General features: G+C 40.2%; 1 protein-coding gene across 8 annotated transcripts; it reads right to left on the reverse strand.

Moving 5' to 3' along the window:
* Window positions 1–1,623: 1,623 nt before the first annotated feature.
* On the reverse strand, window positions 1,624–17,199 carry trip10a (thyroid hormone receptor interactor 10a). Of its 8 annotated transcripts, none has more exons than XM_034220377.1 (16): window positions 16,918–17,199; window positions 12,069–12,184; window positions 11,480–11,536; window positions 10,943–11,090; window positions 10,035–10,097; window positions 9,511–9,615; window positions 9,285–9,413; window positions 8,724–8,870; window positions 8,430–8,618; window positions 5,770–5,934; window positions 5,544–5,567; window positions 4,857–4,966; window positions 4,580–4,705; window positions 4,335–4,423; window positions 4,113–4,246; window positions 1,624–3,006 (listed from the first exon to the last, which is right to left on the reverse strand). In XM_034220377.1, the coding sequence occupies exons 1-15, from the start codon at window positions 16,939–16,941 to the stop codon at window positions 4,155–4,157; spliced, it is 1,584 nt and encodes a 527-aa protein (XP_034076268.1). In that variant the 5' UTR covers window positions 16,942–17,199; the 3' UTR covers window positions 1,624–3,006; window positions 4,113–4,154. The 8 variants fall into 8 exon arrangements, with proteins under 8 accessions (XP_034076268.1, XP_034076264.1, XP_034076272.1 ...); XM_034220373.1 differs by having other exon boundaries at window positions 4,573–4,705; XM_034220381.1 differs by lacking the exon at window positions 5,770–5,934.
* Between the last annotated feature and the right edge of the window lie 338 nt (window positions 17,200–17,537).

The raw sequence follows: 17,537 nt of genomic DNA on the forward strand, positions 1-17,537 counted from the left end.
AAACCAGTGGAGCAGCTACCAGTCTAATCCCTTTTGTGAGGTGAGAGATAATAAATGTTCCAACAGGTATGGTAAACTGTGACAGCCTAGGTGAAATTGCCCAATTACCTCTGTTGTCGGTTTTTAAAGGGTAAATATGTAATGATTGTTAAAGGGCAGATAACTACTGTTGTACCTCTCTGTGGTTCAAACCTGGAGCATGTTGCTTTCCTGTCCACACCCCAGTCATGATGGTGTTGTTTCTTTATTAAGATCCCCATTATCACTAAGGATATGTTTTTCTCCCTGGGGCCACACACACGGTAGCCATATAAGCACACCAAACAAAACAGCTCATCTCATTAATGAGCAATCAACTCCTGTGTTTTTTTACTTCCTGTTAATAACCTTTCACATACCTTTATTGATCTTGTCACTGGTACATTTCTAAAAAAAAAAACGTTCTAGATGAGCACTGTAACACACAACACACTCTTAATTGGATACTGTTTCTCTCTTATATGCTATTGAGTGTGGATTTACCCTTTAATGTCCACACTAGGCTGAGTCTGGTGCAAGGATGCAGTGTTCTCTCCCAGCTGTAGGCAGGCGCAGGATGTTGGCTGGGTCCAGCAGCCTTGTTGAAACGATGACCTTTAACGCATCTTGAGACTAAAGGCTCTGCATACAAATGATCTGATTCCTCTGTCATTTGACCAATCAGTCAACGTCACAGCAGATGCTGCATGCTCCCGTAGTCAAGCAGAGCTCCACCTTTTCTGACCAGTGACTTTGAATTTGTATTGGAAATATTGCAGGATCTCTTTGTTTAAACCTTGTGTAGACCAAGTTCAATTTCATTGCCTTTTTGTTGTACTTGTCTGCTGTTGTAAGGTGAATGTGATAGTGGGGAACTTGCCAATTTGTGGTTATTTAATTAATCTTATAAACAGTATGGTTTTGAAGCCAGTGCAATTTAATCAGGTGTGCAATTGCATGGCCTATATTGAAAACGTAATTATGCAGATAGGAGAGTAGACTCAGATCTACACCACTTTTCTAAGAAATTATGCAACAGTGCCACCTACTGAGAGGGACCAGCACCTCCTCTGATCAGTTGATAGTCACAGGCGTAGCAATGAATTCTGAGCCACCTGGAAGAATTGTGTTGTGTTCCTCTTTTTATTAAATAAAGGAATTGGAATTTTGTCTTCAGATAATGCTATCACATCCTGTCTTCTGTGCACACAACAGCTCAGTCGGCTTTGGTGAACTTTAAAGATTGCCTTGTGAAAAAAGAGAATTCGATGTTAGGATTTTAAATATGCATTTACTCTTCATTAAAGTGAAAGAAGAATTAACAGTAAACTGAGTTTGAAAAGCAAAACCTCAAATCTTAAATCCACCCACTGCCACATTAATGTTTTAGTATGTGGGGCCTCTTTAAACCCCAGTGAAACCATACATTTAAGATCCACAGTTTCAAGCTTTAGTTAAAATGACATGTTCACATGTATTGACTAAACTGTCCTGGGGAGCAGACAATGAATTAACTGAGCTGTTCTAGGAGACAGTACTCACCTCAAAACCAACACACGGTTAGCTTAAAACATGTATTTTATCAAGTCCAGAAATGACAACCACTTTTTACTTTGAAATGTGCTTTACATTTATTAAGAAAACAAAATGTCTTATATGCAAACATGGTATATACACAATGCTTTTAACCAGAAAGGCACCAAAGACACATTAGCAGAGACTGCTTCTTGCTGGCTCTATAACAATGTAAAAAAACAGGACGTGATCGTCTTGAGAAGATGAGAAGTAAATCCGAACAAAACATAATTAGCAACGTATTAAGAGACTTGTAGTTTCCTCTCACGATGTAAAAATCTTTATTTGAATGGTTAAAAAAGCTAATAAGACAATAGTGGTGTTGTGATAGCTAAAATATATATTATTCATTACATAAATACAATAGTCTTAATGTAGCACATTTTATGTGAGCATTAATAACTCCCTTTTGTGGCTACAGACTGTCCACTATGTGTGCAAGGGGAAACCATTTGAGACCTTCCTAAATTGAAAGTAAAACTTCTGTCAAACTTAAGTTTTATTCATAGAACATACACATTTGTAATAAATTATTTTTTAGTACATTTCTCAGGTTGTAACAGCTATATCTTGTTATTGGTATGTGTTGAAAATAAACTTGACTGATTGTCTGAACAATAGAGTGTTTGTGATTGACTATGATGGGAGAGCTGTATCCACATTTGGTCTCTCAAAATAAGAGTTCTTCCCCAAAACCTCAAGATCTTACCCCCGACAAGGAGCAAAGTGACAGCACCATACATCTTTGCAAGTGCTAGTAAAGCTAAGAAGTGGCACGCGTGACATGAATGAGAACGGCAGGTCAGTCTTTGCCCAGAAAACGTAAAGAGGTGAGGTAACTTCCTTCTTCTGGCATTAACACTCAGTGTATAGATGGCAGCAGCACTCCTTTCATCCTCCGTCTGTACTTTCTTCAGCTCACTTTTAGCAGCCAATGGATTATTAGGCTGTGAGGTTGAGCACTCGTACCGTGATAGTGCTAAAGGTCCATGCAAATGTTTTTTACCAAAACCAAAGAATGATTCTGACATGATATCAAAAAGTAAAACAACCTTGTGTTTTGGGTAGATAAGGTTACTGGGAAAGGAGGAGGAACAGACTGTCAGCACCAATCCTCTGCCAAGCGTGGGCATCCCCGTCTGGATACACCAGAGGTCCCGCCCATAGTGCTGATGCCTCTTCATGATTGGTCCCATGGGAAGAATTGCATACAGTTTGGAGAAGTGATAATTCCTTTCTTCTCTTGTTCCTATTATGTCTGTCATTTGTTTATGCTGACGGTGACATAAGATGTTGGTATGTAGCCTTCATCCCCATTGCTCCTACGGACACGGGTCCAGCCGTCCCCTTTGTCCTCCTCCACCACAGACAGAACCTCCCCCTCCTGCATAGAGATGGTCCCTTCACTGGCACCTGGAAAAAAGACAAAGTAGGTGGGAGAAAATATCCCTAGTTTGTGCATAAAAGACTACATCACAGGACTCATGATATTATTTTGACTGTGAAAGTTATCATTTGCTGACCAAAAGAGAAGCTACTTAAAGCTAGACCATCTTGCATTAGCCCCTTTTCCACTTCCTGTTGATCATTGAATCATTATATTGATCCAGATTTGTGTGTCATTACACCCCTAGTAGTTTCCGCTACAGACCACAATTTGCTATGACGACACATACACACACAAACTCAACAGGTTAACACAAAGCTGCTGGATAATGCAATCACATCCTGTCTCCCCTGAATAACAATGGCAGCTTAAAGAAAATTAAGCAACATTGCAATGCAATATCAATTCATCATCCTCCTTGACAAAACACTAATTATTAGAAATGTATAATATTACTTGTGCAGCTGAGCATCCTCTTCCTAAGCCGAGTCAAGCAGCAGCCTCATGTTTTAGGGTTTTCTTTTAATCAATATAATAAGTGTAATGACTTTGTTATGGTGCCAAAAAGCACCACGCTAACATGGGATACTGAAATTGAGCGGCAACAGTTTTGAGCTGTGAGAAAAGCATAAATAGTTTTTCCATTGAACAAAATGTGTAAAACAACATTAATATTGTATAATATATATATATATAATATACAATAATAATCTACATTGTAGATGGATTGTCTTGTCGTCAAAAAACGTTGAAGTTTAAATTTGTTTTACCATCTCAAAATGTACTGAAGTCATGAAGTAAAACCTTTTAAGTCATGCTATTTCTGTGCACCTTTTCCACTTCCTGTTGATCATTATATTGATCTGGATTTGTGTATCATTAGTTCCCGCTACAGAACACATTTTGCTATTACAATACATACACACAAAGCCAACCACACACTGTTATAGCAGGTAAATGCACTAACACAGCCAAATACCATCAACGCATCTCAAAATGTCCATGTTGCTCACTAATATTCACATTTATATTTTATATATATATTATAGTTTTTTAGTAACTATTGTCTTTAAATAATATATGGGAGAAATTGTATACACATGCTAGACAGCTTAAACAGCCTGTGACATACCAGGGAAGCTGTACATGGCCGTGCATTTCCCGATAGGGGCAGTCAGTTCCTCATCTTCAAAGTCATCATCAAACTCAGCGTAGATGGCCTGGGAGGTATCAGGAGTGCTCTCATCTGAGTGAGCTCCATCAGGGCTGGAGAGAAAAACAAAGGTTTCCTGTGCAGAGCGGACAACACATCATTGCGCTAAACACACTGTCTATTAAGAGAATTTAGTGTTACCTGAGAAGATCGTGAGCTCCATTGTTGTTGAATGTATGACTTTTATAGCGCAATGTGTCCCCTCGAACTCCTGCCTCAGCAACCCAAGTCTACATCAGAGAGCCAAAGCATTAAGGAGAGAACTGTTTATTGTGAAGCATTGAATAGTAGAAATACCAAGTCAGGTCGAAAAATCACAAAAAGCCTCAATGGGCTCACCTCATAATGGTTAGTGATGACCTCATCATCATAAAATTACCTCGTACTTGTTGAGCTCTCCTCTGAGCCGCTCTATATTCTGGGATGTCTGGTTAATTTGGGGTGCCAGACTAGCAGGGTCTCCCATTTGGGGATTTTTTTCATAAACATCTTTCATTTTCCCCAGGGCCTCACTGAAGAAAAGAACAAAGGGGGGGGGGGGTGACTTTCAGTAAAAAGCTTAGCACTCAGTAAACAACACTCACACACACACACCAGAGTTATACACACTGATGTGCACAACAGAGATGATTATAATACCCACGTATACAAAAGTGCACACACCTCTGATCTACTTCCTTTTGCAGCTCTTTGCAAATGTCCTCTAGTTTCTGTTGCAACCGCTTCCTGCGCTGCTCAGGAGGAAGATGGGCGAAGTCCTCTGTCACTGTAGGCTGTAAAAAGTTCACAGGGAAAGGCGTGTTAACACTGAGCGGAGTCTCACCATTTCATGGCGACAGTAACCATGTGAAAAGAAACAGACACCTCCGGAGGAACACAGCCTGCTGTTTGAGTTCAGCTCAAAGGACAATGTTTAACTGTCGAAACTTAGATTGAAATATCCTAGTTAAAAATTTGCTAGGCTTATTAATATAAAGCCTTCCATGTACAACAGTGAGCTCAACCAAAAAACACCACCCATAAACCAACACACATGATGTAACACACTCTAATCACTTTTTATATTGACTTTTTTTAACTACAAGTAAATATTTTGGATGGAAATGGTGACCCATTGAAATGTGTCCTCCTGTTCTACCAATCATTTCTCCCTTGCTCCACCACCAGGTGGCCACCTCTTCAGTACAAACTCAAGACAAGCCTTTTGCCACATAACATGATCATGTATGCTGCATGTTTCAGTTTTGTCAGTTTAATAAGGTAAATTATTGAGCTTTTGTAATGAAAAGGAGGCCATCTTGTCACACAACAGAGACCCCCCCCCCCCACCAGCTAAGTGGTCCATATTACCATGATCCTGTCTGGAGTAAACTTCTGAAGGAAAAAGAAACAGTATGTGTATAGAAAATGATCATAATAGTTTAGTTGTAAAGGTTTCTTGTACATAATTGTATATGTTTAAGTTTTGAAAATGTTGACAAGACATTCAGTCATTCTTTCATGCGCAGGAACACAGTATGATGTGTCCCTGATGAGTGGAGGTCTTCTGACCCCCAAACCTTCTCCTCTGACTCACCGATCTCCTGAGCGTCCGGAAGGAAGAGATTCTGGGTTTGACTGTCTTATTGATCTCCTTCAAACAGTACGACAGGGGGTCCCGGCCAAACTTGGGGGAATTGGGTCCGTTAGCAGGCGAGGGGACGGGGGGTGTTGAGAAAGGTGGGAGCGTGGATGTAGAGAGCTAGGGTGAAGGGGGGGGATAAGAAGTACCAGCACCCGAGCATGAGGTATGCAGGCGGTGTACAGGATGGGGGAGAGGGGGATGGAAAGATAGAAAAAGAGGGGAAGACAGGGACGACAAAAACAACAAGGTGACAAGGGACAGAAAAAGACACCATCAACACCTTAAAGCACACCAAAGGCAGGAAGACAACACTGGAGCAAACTCAGGACACAAGCCCAGAGAGCATGAAAGCACAAACACACATCTGTCTTTTTGGCTTGCATGGACACACATGTAAAGAAAAAAATAATACAAAGTTAAGTCAGAGAGCACCAGACCACAGCTCCTTCAGCAGAGCCACAGCAGCACTGCACCTACACACAAACTAGCTCTAGTTATAGGTAATAGATACAGACGGAAATAACCCAGTGGCATCATAACTTCTCCTGTCAAGCTGTTTTGATCTATTGAGGGGACGTGTGGTTGGTCCACTACCGCAGCAGCTACAAACCATTCACTCCAAGGTGTGAAGCCTCATTGTAGAGATATGGTGACAGTGACACACATTTAAAACTAATTGAATAGGTCATCACATCAGACCCGTAATATCTAACTACTTATTTGGCAGTGTGATCAAGAATGATAAAGTAATGTATTGTCTTAAGTATTATTACATTTTCAACTAGGCTCATCTACATACTGACTGCATATTGTGTTTGCTAGGCTCTAATGTGTTAGTTGGGTTATAATAACTGTATCTATAGAACAGTTCTCACAATTGCAGCTTGTATCTACAATGGGAAACAGTCAGGAGCTGATTTTAATAAAATATATTTATAATGAACACAATTATGAAATAGACCCCACTTTTTGAAGAAGAAGAAGCATTCTTTAAATCAACTCAATTAACCTGTACCATTGTTTGATTCTGACCTATATAGATAGAATATCAATTAATATATTAGTGGCAATGTTAAAAATAGCCTGCTTGGTTACCATATTACTCATTTGTGCATATAGATTGCTCCGGGCTCGATGAATGCCCTGTATGACCTCTGAGAAAGAAGTGAACTTGAAAGAAATTCTGGGAGCAAACTTCAGTCAAACCTCTCGCTGCCAGCTGTAAGTGGATGTGAAAATGCGGGGGTGGGATCTATTAGCTAAATTACAAAGGAGGCTGATGCCTCCTAGCCTTCAATAGTGAATGTCTAAAACAGCCCTGAAACACGGTCCCTTGTGTAAATACTGAGAGCCGGAGGTACAGCTCTATCATTAGGTGAACGTCTACTTTTCTTGAGGGTTATGGGAATCTAAGTACAGGAGAGCAGCTAAGAGTGGGAATGTTTTAACCGGCCTGACATAAACCAAAAGCTCCCTCCAGCCAATGTAGTCCGACTCCTATTCGTACTGCTCTACAGGCCTAATTAGGAGAGCATGACCGATGACACAGAGCAGTGTGCCACACACATACACAGAACAGGAAGAGTGCACAGCAGAGCACAGCCATTAAGACATGCAGTGAGAAGAGAGGCGCTAAACAAGCAAACACTGCAGGGAAGAAAGAAGGGATGCTTTAGTGGCAAGGCGGGAGGGGGGGGCCTGTGAGCTGGTTAGTGGTCAGCTACTCATATCAACAGTTCAATTTTGGACCTCAGCGGGAGTGCTTATTTGAGATAAAATCCATGATTTGCAATGTAGTGGGGCTCTCTTGACCCTCATATATTCTGAAGACCAAATAAAAAAATGTCTATGTTGACATCCATAGCATTAAAATGCAGTTGGATCTGATCCAGTTTTTCTGACCTGGCAAACATGGTGTCATCCCAATCGTTGTTTTGTGATGAGACATAATGCTAGCTTCTGCGCAGTATAATAGAGGCAGTGTGTTTGTGGATGCCTGTAGAGGGAAATTCAATGTTGTTTGGCCGAGTGCTGATGAATGCACAAGCACAGCAGAATGCTGACTGCCGGTCAACCTATTGGAAACCACGCCGCAGACGAAGGGAGTGTGTGTGTGTGTGTGTGTGTGTGTGTGGTGTGTGTGTGTGTGTGTGTGTGTGTGTGTGTGTGTGTGTGTGTGTGTGTGTGTGTGTCGGGGGGAGGTTTATTCACCCAGTCAGGGGATTGAGTCATGCAAAGGACCTGTTCTAGAAGAGTTATTTTGTGTACCGGTTCAAAGTCAAATTGAAGATTCATGCAATATTATACTGAGCTTCAGAGATGAGAAGGTTGTGTATACGTGTGTGCGTGTGCGCGTGTGTGTGTGTGTGTGTGTGTGTGGCCACAACCACAGGTCCGTCGTGATTGCTCTCTGCGGAGGGGATTTCCTGGCTCCTTCCTGCTGGCACTGTGGCTCAAACACTAACACTGACTTGCAAGGAGTCATCTACTAATCTGACCTGTTGTTGCTGATCATGGATTGGGGGGCTTGCTAGTGTATTCATTGCAGAACTACATTCAAATATTAAAAAAAACATGACTTTTAATGAAAGGCAAATTATGGATTGACCTACCTTACTCTTTTTGCTGAAAAGCCAAAAGTTTTTGTTTCTATTCTTTCCCAGGAGGTCCATGGGGCCTTTGGGTGTTCCCAGGCTGCTGTCAGAAGAGGCTCGGTTGATGCCCTGACTGTAGTCCTCAAACTCCACATCTCCAGGGCGTTCAAAGCCAGACTTGTTCTGCTCTATTACAATCAAGGAGTCCTACATTTGATGGAAACAGATGTACAGTTAAAATAAAATGAGCTGTATAAATCTAAACTGCACATAAAAATCCATTTAGCATTTTTTTTTTTTAGACCAACTCACATTCTTCTCATCAACATTAGTGCCGGCTTTAGTAATGCCCTCTAGGCACTTGCCAATGATAGGCATCACATGCTTCTCTGTGTCTGAGAACAAGATGTATCCCTGCGCCACCTTCCGTACTCGCCTCTCATCCAGATCTTGCAATTTCTAGAGAAAACAAAACAACAGTTTCATCCATGTTTATACATGCCAATGAACAGATCAAAGTTTCAAATCGAAATGTAAGTATGTGAAAAGTTGAAACAAAATGAACTGAAAGCTGGCTTGAATCAATTTAAATGCAATGTTAGTTTTTCTGTTATTGAGATATCTAAAAATCTAAATGTCAGTGTAAATTGGCTAAATGAAAGTTTCACATTGTGCATGTAAAGTCAAAATACTGAACAAAATCAGAGTTCAGCATCAAAATATCCAACACAATGTTTTTCAATGCAATTATAATATATCCATTTAGCAATATTTTGGCACACTAATCGCAGTTATTGCTATACCGGATATGAACAACTCAAATAAATATTTATGGTAGTAATATGATCGTTTGGCCGTATGTAATTCACTTACATTGAAAATAAGAGGCATATCGCTAAAATAGAACTGGTTCTTTTCCTTGTTGTACTTCTGAAGCTGAGCAGCGTAGTCGTTCTTACACTCCTCCGCTACATGAGCTCTCATATGAGCCTGCTGTTTTGCCTGAAACCACACAATCAGCCCAGGTTAAACAAATGAATCTGATTCTCCTTTTAATCATGGTAAGTAGTCCTTAAAATGAAGACCCCCCTCCTTTTACTTTTTCAACATCCGCCTTTGTGGCATTGATGTCCTGATCTGTCTTCTCTGCGTACTGTGCTGCGCGCTCTGCTTCTCTCCATTCCCTTTCAAAGCGCTTTTTACTCTGGTGTGCAGAAAGAAAAATAAGAAAGACCATGTTATCATCAGCTAAGTGAGGCCTCAATAAGATATGAGGAGATTAATGTACTTTGAACAAAACATTATTTTATTTCTGAAAAACAGATAAGGGAGGGAACATCTCCAATAACAACTTAATATGTCTCGGTTTGATGATAGGAGTATAACATGCTTCTCTACTATCAGTCCATATGTTGTTACTGTTGAAAAATACAACTATCTGAACAACCATATTGAACGTTCCGCCATTTGCTTGCACAGAATCTTTATAATCATTCATAATGACCCCAACAGGAAATATGTTTAACAGTTAAGCTAATCACAAAAATCTAATGTCACCTATAGAGTGATGGAAACGTGCTAAATGTATTTTAGAACATCTTAAAATGCTGTTTCTAGACTTACACTGTCGAGCTGTTTGTAGGTGCTTTCCAAACTCTGCTGGGCCTTCTTGGCGTCCAATAGATACTGCAAACATTCATAAAAATAGACCGAGTGAGGAGAGGGGAGGCGGGTCATATGACAGAAAGAAAGACAGCCGTATGCAGGGGTAGACACTGAACAAACAATAACCTCCGAAAGCAACACAACATAAGTAACACACAATAAAACAAATACCAGAGTGTTGAAACATCACATCTGCAGGGAGAGCTTGTTAACAGCTGCTGCATTCTGAAATCCAGTGAGACCTCTTCCTGCCACAACAGATCTAGCATCTCCACTCCTTCAGATCTCTATAGACTCCAATTTAAATTCTCCTTTGGCATTTGTTCAGGATGTTGTTAAACATGGCGCTGCAGTCACACACAAGTAAACACACTCTAAAGTTGCATTCATTAGTCGATCAACAAAAAATGAACAAACATCTACTTTGATAATTGAGAAATCCTTGTTAAAGTTTTTTATTGTGTTTTGAGCTGTTGGTCGGGAAAAAAAATTCCCGAAAAAAAAAAAAAAGACACTTGATAAAGTCACTTGAAGCTAAAGGATGTTGTGATGGGCGCTAGTGTTCTAATGTTTTATCGACGAAACAGTTAGAACAATATTTAAAATAATCTGCAGATTATTCGACGAAAAAAATTATAATTGTTGCACCGCGTTTTAGGATTAGCCCTCAATTGAACTAATTGCCCCAAACCTCATTACAGCAACGTGGACAAGCTCATGGTAAGTGGTAAGTAATGCTGTGGGACAACGTCAACAAGTTGCCTTTACAAAAGGCATCGTAACTGCTTTTTAACATGCCTAATTCAGTTGTTTTGGTATACTTGTGGGTACAAATATGGACTTCAATGCACTCCCAGTCCGCTCACCGTTTTCCGTTCCTGCTTGAGCTCTTGCAGGTACTTTGTGAGATCGATGCAAATGTTCATCATCATGTTCTCAGCAATTAGCTCTCTCTGCCCCGCGTAGTCATTCATCTCATTCAGGATGTCCACAAAAGACTGGTAGCTGGACAACCTACCATTTAAGAGGAGGAGAGAGGAAAGGGTGGAGAAATATGAACTTAGTGATGGGACCACTGATAAGATGATACAAACAGCAGTGGACCAAGACATAATAAGAAGCTCATGACTTCCTTATTCCTGCTTCCTTTTAGGGGTATTTAAATGCCTCCATCAGCAGTCCCACATTACTGCATTATAGACACTAATGGCAAATAAACGTTTTAAAATGTGATATTATTTGCTGGTCAGTCCTAACAACAAGATATTCGAGCAAAGGTATATCTGAGTAAGAATAATTTAAGCTGACATTGTTTCGCTGTTAAAAGGAAAAGGAAATACTGAACCTCAAAATGTGCAAACATATATTAGTTTTTCTTGGAGATATGCTTTGCAATCGCTCACCTGCACTCTGGTTCATCTTTGCCGCTTCGTTTCGGGTTATATTTCTTTGAAAGGTTCCTGTGGACAGTGAAGGTTCAAATCAAACGAATTGGTAGAGAAATGCTTTACAACTTTCTCTGACGAAAGCTCACTAAATTAAACTATTTATATAAAACCAGACTATTTTATACAATAGGATTATAAACAGCAGTCCAATCAAAATATTAAAATAGCTTTTCTTCCTTCTTTCACTATCTCTCCCTAACCATATCCTGTCTATCATGTGCCAGTCTGCTCCCACTTCCTCTCCGGCAGAGCTCAGTGCTACAACAGATGTGGGCCTGGAGACTTGGAGAGGGAGCACCGTGGGTGAGGAGAGAAAGAGAGGGAAGTGAGCACACTGCAGCTGGAGAATGAGGCCAGTGTTTCAGAGACAAATCAGATTCTGTACCTAAGTAGTCATAAGACCCCACAGATATTTCATAAACAGCCTTTTAATATGCACCCATACAAACAAAAGCCAACACACACACGCTGACACAAGCTGCCATGAGCAACACACTCACACACAAAGCATTTGGGGGAGAACAATGACAACAGCAAGGCCTACCTCAGTTGTTTGGCATAGTTTTGCTCAATCTCTGTCCTCTCCTTCACAAACTTCACATACTTCTCCACCAGCTCAAGGCCAGACTGTGTGTGCTTCTCAATGATGTCATATTGGTCCTGGAGAAAGAAGCACGAGAGACAAATAAGGAAAAGATAATAAGCCAACACTCTGCATGATATGGAACATGTGGTGACTTCTGGGTATTAACTGAACGTTCCTCCCGGTTGAGTTTGAGGTCATCTAAACATAATCTTGAATGGAGGGTAATAAACTAAACACGTTGACATTTGTTCCTGCATGTTGGAGTCCACCCACGCTCTCCACATATTGGCGATGACCTCTAAACTTCCGCCTAGCTTTACATCCCCTGGTAACTGTGTTGTAAAAGGAGGACAGTCAGAAGTATAAGGGGTCACAACAGAGGTCAGAGGCAGAAAAGAGAAGGTATATTTCTTGTATATCTTTATATCACATGCGGGGGAGCGCATCTGACGAAGAGATAGGTTGTTGTGCTCCCTATCTCTGTTTCTTATCCTATATATAATAGAACTGCTCGGGTCTTGATAGATTGAGTGGGGAAGTTCATGAGATCTTTCTAGAGGGTTATCAAGAATAACTTTTATCCAATGACCTTTTCCCTCTCTGTCTGTGTCTGTGTATTCTCTTGTTCCGATTAACCCAGCCAAATCTTTTTTCTTGTTTTGTATCTATATCTACGCCGGGATCCGGAGTCGAGGCTGATCCTCTTGCTGTAGTCCTGTGTCTTGGATCCTCTATCCCGAGTTCTGGATTAAGTCGTGGACTTCGGGTCGTGGCTGAACCTGTCTCTGCGGTCCTGCCTTGGGTCTCGTCATGCTGCTTCCCTGATGGCTTCCACAGGATTGTAGCTGACATCCTCGTGGATTCATCTTCTTATTACAGACACATGCATTTCCTAACATTCGGTCTATATGCTGTAAAATGTATTATCTCTTCGATTTACACACGGCATCTATTGCACGTCTGTCCGTCCTGGGAGAGGGATCCCTCCTCTGTTGCTCTCCCTGAGGTTTCTCACATGTTTCCCCTTAAACTGTGGGTTTTCTCTGGAAGTTTTTCCTTGTACGATGTGAGGGTCTAAGGATAGAGGATGTTGTTTTTCTCATACTGATATTCTGAACAATCTGTGCTGTTGTATTTGCTGTAAAGTGTCTCTACTGTAGGCTATTTTTATTATATGTACAGCACTTTGGCTCGACCAAAAATCGTTTATAAATGTGCTATATAAATAAAACTTGATTTGATTTGATTTGATGCTCCTGCTCATCCAATTTTCCCAAGTTGGGGAGACAATCTTCCAACTTTGTTGTGTTCAAGAATTCTAAGTTGTATTTTGGAAACACATGGATGCTATAAAGAAAATATGTTGGATTTCTTGCTTCGAGCATTTAAAAAAAAGGTTGACGCTGGTTTCAAGTTGTTGTTTCAACTTGAAGGGACGTTCACATGAATTTTCCAAGTCTGGGAATCATGTTTGCTAATGTTCTGACACCACATGAATGCAGCAAACATGCCTTAGGGCAATGTTAAGAAGGTACAAATGTTTTGTTTGTTTCTTCATGGTTGAATGCTATTATTGTCAGATGGATAAAAGCATCAACAAAATGTCATGTTATAGTTTCAAATTCTTAGACCCAATTTAACTGAGTTTGCTGACTTTTCCTTTTCATTGTACAGTATGCAGTGGTTGATTGTGATTCTCTTCCTCTTTTCTTCCTTATCTGGGAGAGAACTTTATGACACCTTCAAGCTCTGACAAGTCTGAGAGAGCGATAGACGGTATCCAAGCCAATCCTCTCACACGCTCAAAACAATTCCCCCAAGCTTTATACTGCTGACTTTACTATCGAGGAGGGGCATGTCGAAAGAGATTCTTGACAAGTTGGGTCACGTTCATCTATACTCTACCTGTCCTTTAAGTAAAACAAAAAGAGACAAACCCTGAATGAATGATGAAACACAGTTAAAGGTTAAGACAGAGGTCTGCAATCCATCACCACAACCACATCTAACCAACAGGCAGCTAAGGGCTTTGATTTAGATTCATTAGTTACAGGGAAAAGCTAATGAGGTTCGATACAGCCAACTTACAACTACAGTTTCCAATTTCCTGAAGTGTTAACAATAGATTCCTTCTTGGATGAGGAAAATAATTGTAGAATAGAAGAATTGGCCAACTTTGTTTGAATCTAGCTCTCAACGTTTAAAGAGTGAGGATTGATGAATGATTAACATGACTATTAGTTGTCTGCATCCAGTACAGCCTCCACACATCAACAGTAGAGCAGAGTAAGGCTACGAAACACATCTACTGACTAAAACAAATGAATTCCACCATTCTGATAGTAGGCAAATGGTATCCATGTTGACTGTTTCCTCTATGTACGTATATCATGTTTCTCCAGTTGAATCCAGTGTTTCCTGGAAAGAAGGGCCTTATACTCGTGCTATTTTATAGATGGCAGAAAAAGTAGCATCTGATTATCTCTATAAATCAACTCTGACTGCTTGATTCAAAACAAAAGTGTTCCAATTATAGAAAAGCCACCTCATTAAACTGTCTTAAAAACACATTGAGATAGCTTTCAAGGACATAATCATTGTCTTGTTGTCAGCAATAGCTGATTTATAACCATTGCAGCCACAGTCAGAATGATCATTATAGGTCCTAGACTGGGTTTGTACAGAACTCATTTCCATAAATCACAACAGTGTGTGTATGAAACTGATCCTAATAACTTTAAATGGTCATGAGGTTTAATTAACAGCAAATGTCCTGTTTCCGGTTAAACTATGCTATGAGTCCTGGCTATTTCATTACTACTTATGCCCTTTGTCCTGGCCTGTACTCATAAATTAGACATTTTGAGTAGCTTTTACATATTGTAAAGCATTCCATAGGAACATCCAGTAGCACCCTGGTAATTATATAACTTCTTCTGTACCACAACCTATTTCTGTGGCACAGATTCAGGCTAGGGGGTGAACAAATACTGCTACATAAACATAATACTTAAAAATTGAGGACTTCAAGTGTTTATCTAAACCTAGCATGCCTAAAACATGTCCACTACATTTTCCAATACATCCCGGAAACTGGCGTCAAGTGAAAGCCACATAACTTTAAAAGAGTCATCCTGAAAGTCACCAACCTACAAGGCTTGGGTGGAAGTTTCAGCTCTGAGTCACCCTGTCGTCTAGAAAAGTAGGGCCTGATCAGACCTGTAGTTCTCTTGGTCTGGTAGCACTCACTATCACAGCTAATGCTAAGACACTTATCTTGCACTCTGCTAGCTTGTACCTTAAAATAGACAATGGATTAACAACAATCAGGGGACAGATGCCATTGAGCTGACTTTGCCTAGGGGAACCAAAACAAAACATTAACAGAATTATACCTTAAGGGCTTTGACTAACCAGACAGGTGAGAAAAAAGCAAAGTAAATGGAGAGTAAAAATAATATAAATATATATATATATATATATATGAAAAAAGTACTGACGAGAGAATACATGAGTTTGTGTTTTCTGTAAAACCACTTCATGTGATGAACAGGAAAGCCTCCTACACCCAGATAGAGCCTCTGATTAGTTCTGGGGTACGGATATTTCTCTCACTCAATCAAAGTAGGGCAAAACTAATTAGTCTTTTGCACCAGCATGTAGGATGGAAAAGGGATAGAGGAAGAGGCCTAGGGGGATACTCAGTAATGAGGTCACAACCTCTTCATCTTTGCAATGCTCCAATTTACATATTCAGGTTCCCTGAGCATGTGTGACTGTTGCAAATGTGTAGCAGTACATGGTGGCAGTCATCAAAGTAATGTGTTCTAAGGTGGGATGTTTCAACAGGGTGTGTTCAGATTCAGGATAGTGTCACCACCAGAACAAGTTAAAATGTTTTAGACTGGAGCCATCTGTAGCCTGGTTTGTTATGACCTAGAAAACAGCCCTCATCTTTTAAAATTACCAGCTGAAGCAGGTAATTTTAATTGCTACATTGGTCAGTGCAATAACAAAAACATACCCTAAGGAATGTGTTTATATAATAACTCAATTCACCAATCACTTTAATTGAAAATCAAGACTTCTTGAAACCAGTTCACTTTTTGGTTTGTTGAATAAATAATCATGAAACTCAGGTGGACACTTCATCAGCTTGTTGTCAAGGCAAATGACAGCAACTGATTTCATCTCCATGGAGGCAAGGAGTGCCAAACTGTAAACACTGAGACATCATAGCAACCCGCACTATTTAAAAGTCTTTATATGTGCATAATAAATAATATTCTGACACAATTTTCCGCCTGGCATTACAATACACATTTTGCAATGTATGCATGTTTTGAATACGTGCAGGACACATGATATCTACAAATTAGATTGTTGTTCAAGTTGCCTTGATTCATATGTGAAGTATAGCAGGAACTGAAAAGGCAATAATACGTTTAGAATGTACATTTTAGTGCACTGCAGATATCATCACTATAAACATACTTGAGGGAAACAATCCTGCAGCACATCCAACCGATGTACAAACGTGGATCAAAGATGATTCCCTTTCCACAAGAGCAACATGTTGGTAGCAGGTCACTTTTTGTTTTAACTTCTGAAAACTAAAGAAGATTCTGAGAGGATCTGTGTTCATGAATGCACCGTTTTGCAGCAACTCGTCCTCCTTCAGTCATGTATCCCTCAACAACAAAACGTTTGGCGTTACCAGACTTTCTCGACGAACTCCATCTAAGAAATCGCTTTAGCTCCATCTTAACAAGTATTACTAGCAAAGCAAGCCAGATGATGGACTCACCCAAAGCTCTGTGCCCCAGTCCATGTTCAGCCTGTTGGCCAAGCTGTGTGACTATCCCGAATACAAAGAACTTCTCCAAAGTTATCCCAGGAGCTCAGAGGACGGCCCTGGCAAGTATAATCCCTAGCGGCCCTGACCACTATGCACTACGGTTCTGATTCCGTCAACAAATAATGTAAATCAGCGTCATAATGAGCTAATTAACACGGGCTGGCAATCGTTAGTCCAGTATGTCCAAATATTTTTCATAGCGAAGGAAAGAGGGATAAACTAGCTTTCATATCCGCGTCACTCCCAAATCCTAAATCTTAAAGGGGCAGTGTAGCTTCTGATCCACAGGCGCATCCTGCCACTTTGTTGCCCGTCCACACACAGTTAACCTGCATCAATAGTTTTAGTTAACCTGATTTAATGATTTTAGTTAACCTGGTTTAATATTTTTTGTTAAACTAGTTTAATAATTTTAGTTAACCTGGTGTAATAGTGTCCCTGAGCAAGGCAAGGAGCTTTTAGGGCTTTGTGCTGCCCTCACGGAGCATGGTCACATTCATCATCACACATTACATCCTTTTTAACACCCTGAAAGATTCACATTTCTTCAAATAATGAATGACTCTATT

This window comes from Gymnodraco acuticeps, unplaced genomic scaffold (genome assembly GCF_902827175.1).
Source record: "Gymnodraco acuticeps unplaced genomic scaffold, fGymAcu1.1, whole genome shotgun sequence".
Classification (NCBI taxonomy): Eukaryota; Metazoa; Chordata; class Actinopteri; order Perciformes; family Bathydraconidae; genus Gymnodraco; species Gymnodraco acuticeps.

Bases quoted from the DNA above. Each gene is read 5' to 3' on its own strand.
- trip10a (XM_034220373.1), bottom strand. From the start codon at position 16,941: ATGGACTGGGGCACAGAGCTTTGG. The intron at 9,616-10,034 runs GTAAGTCTAGAA...TCTGCACACCAG, and splicing joins CCTACAAACAGCTCGACAGT to AGTAAAAAGCGCTTTGAAAG. The intron at 5,568-5,769 runs GTGAGTCAGAGG...TTTTTCCTTCAG, and splicing joins TCCGGACGCTCAGGAGATCG to AAGTTTACTCCAGACAGGAT.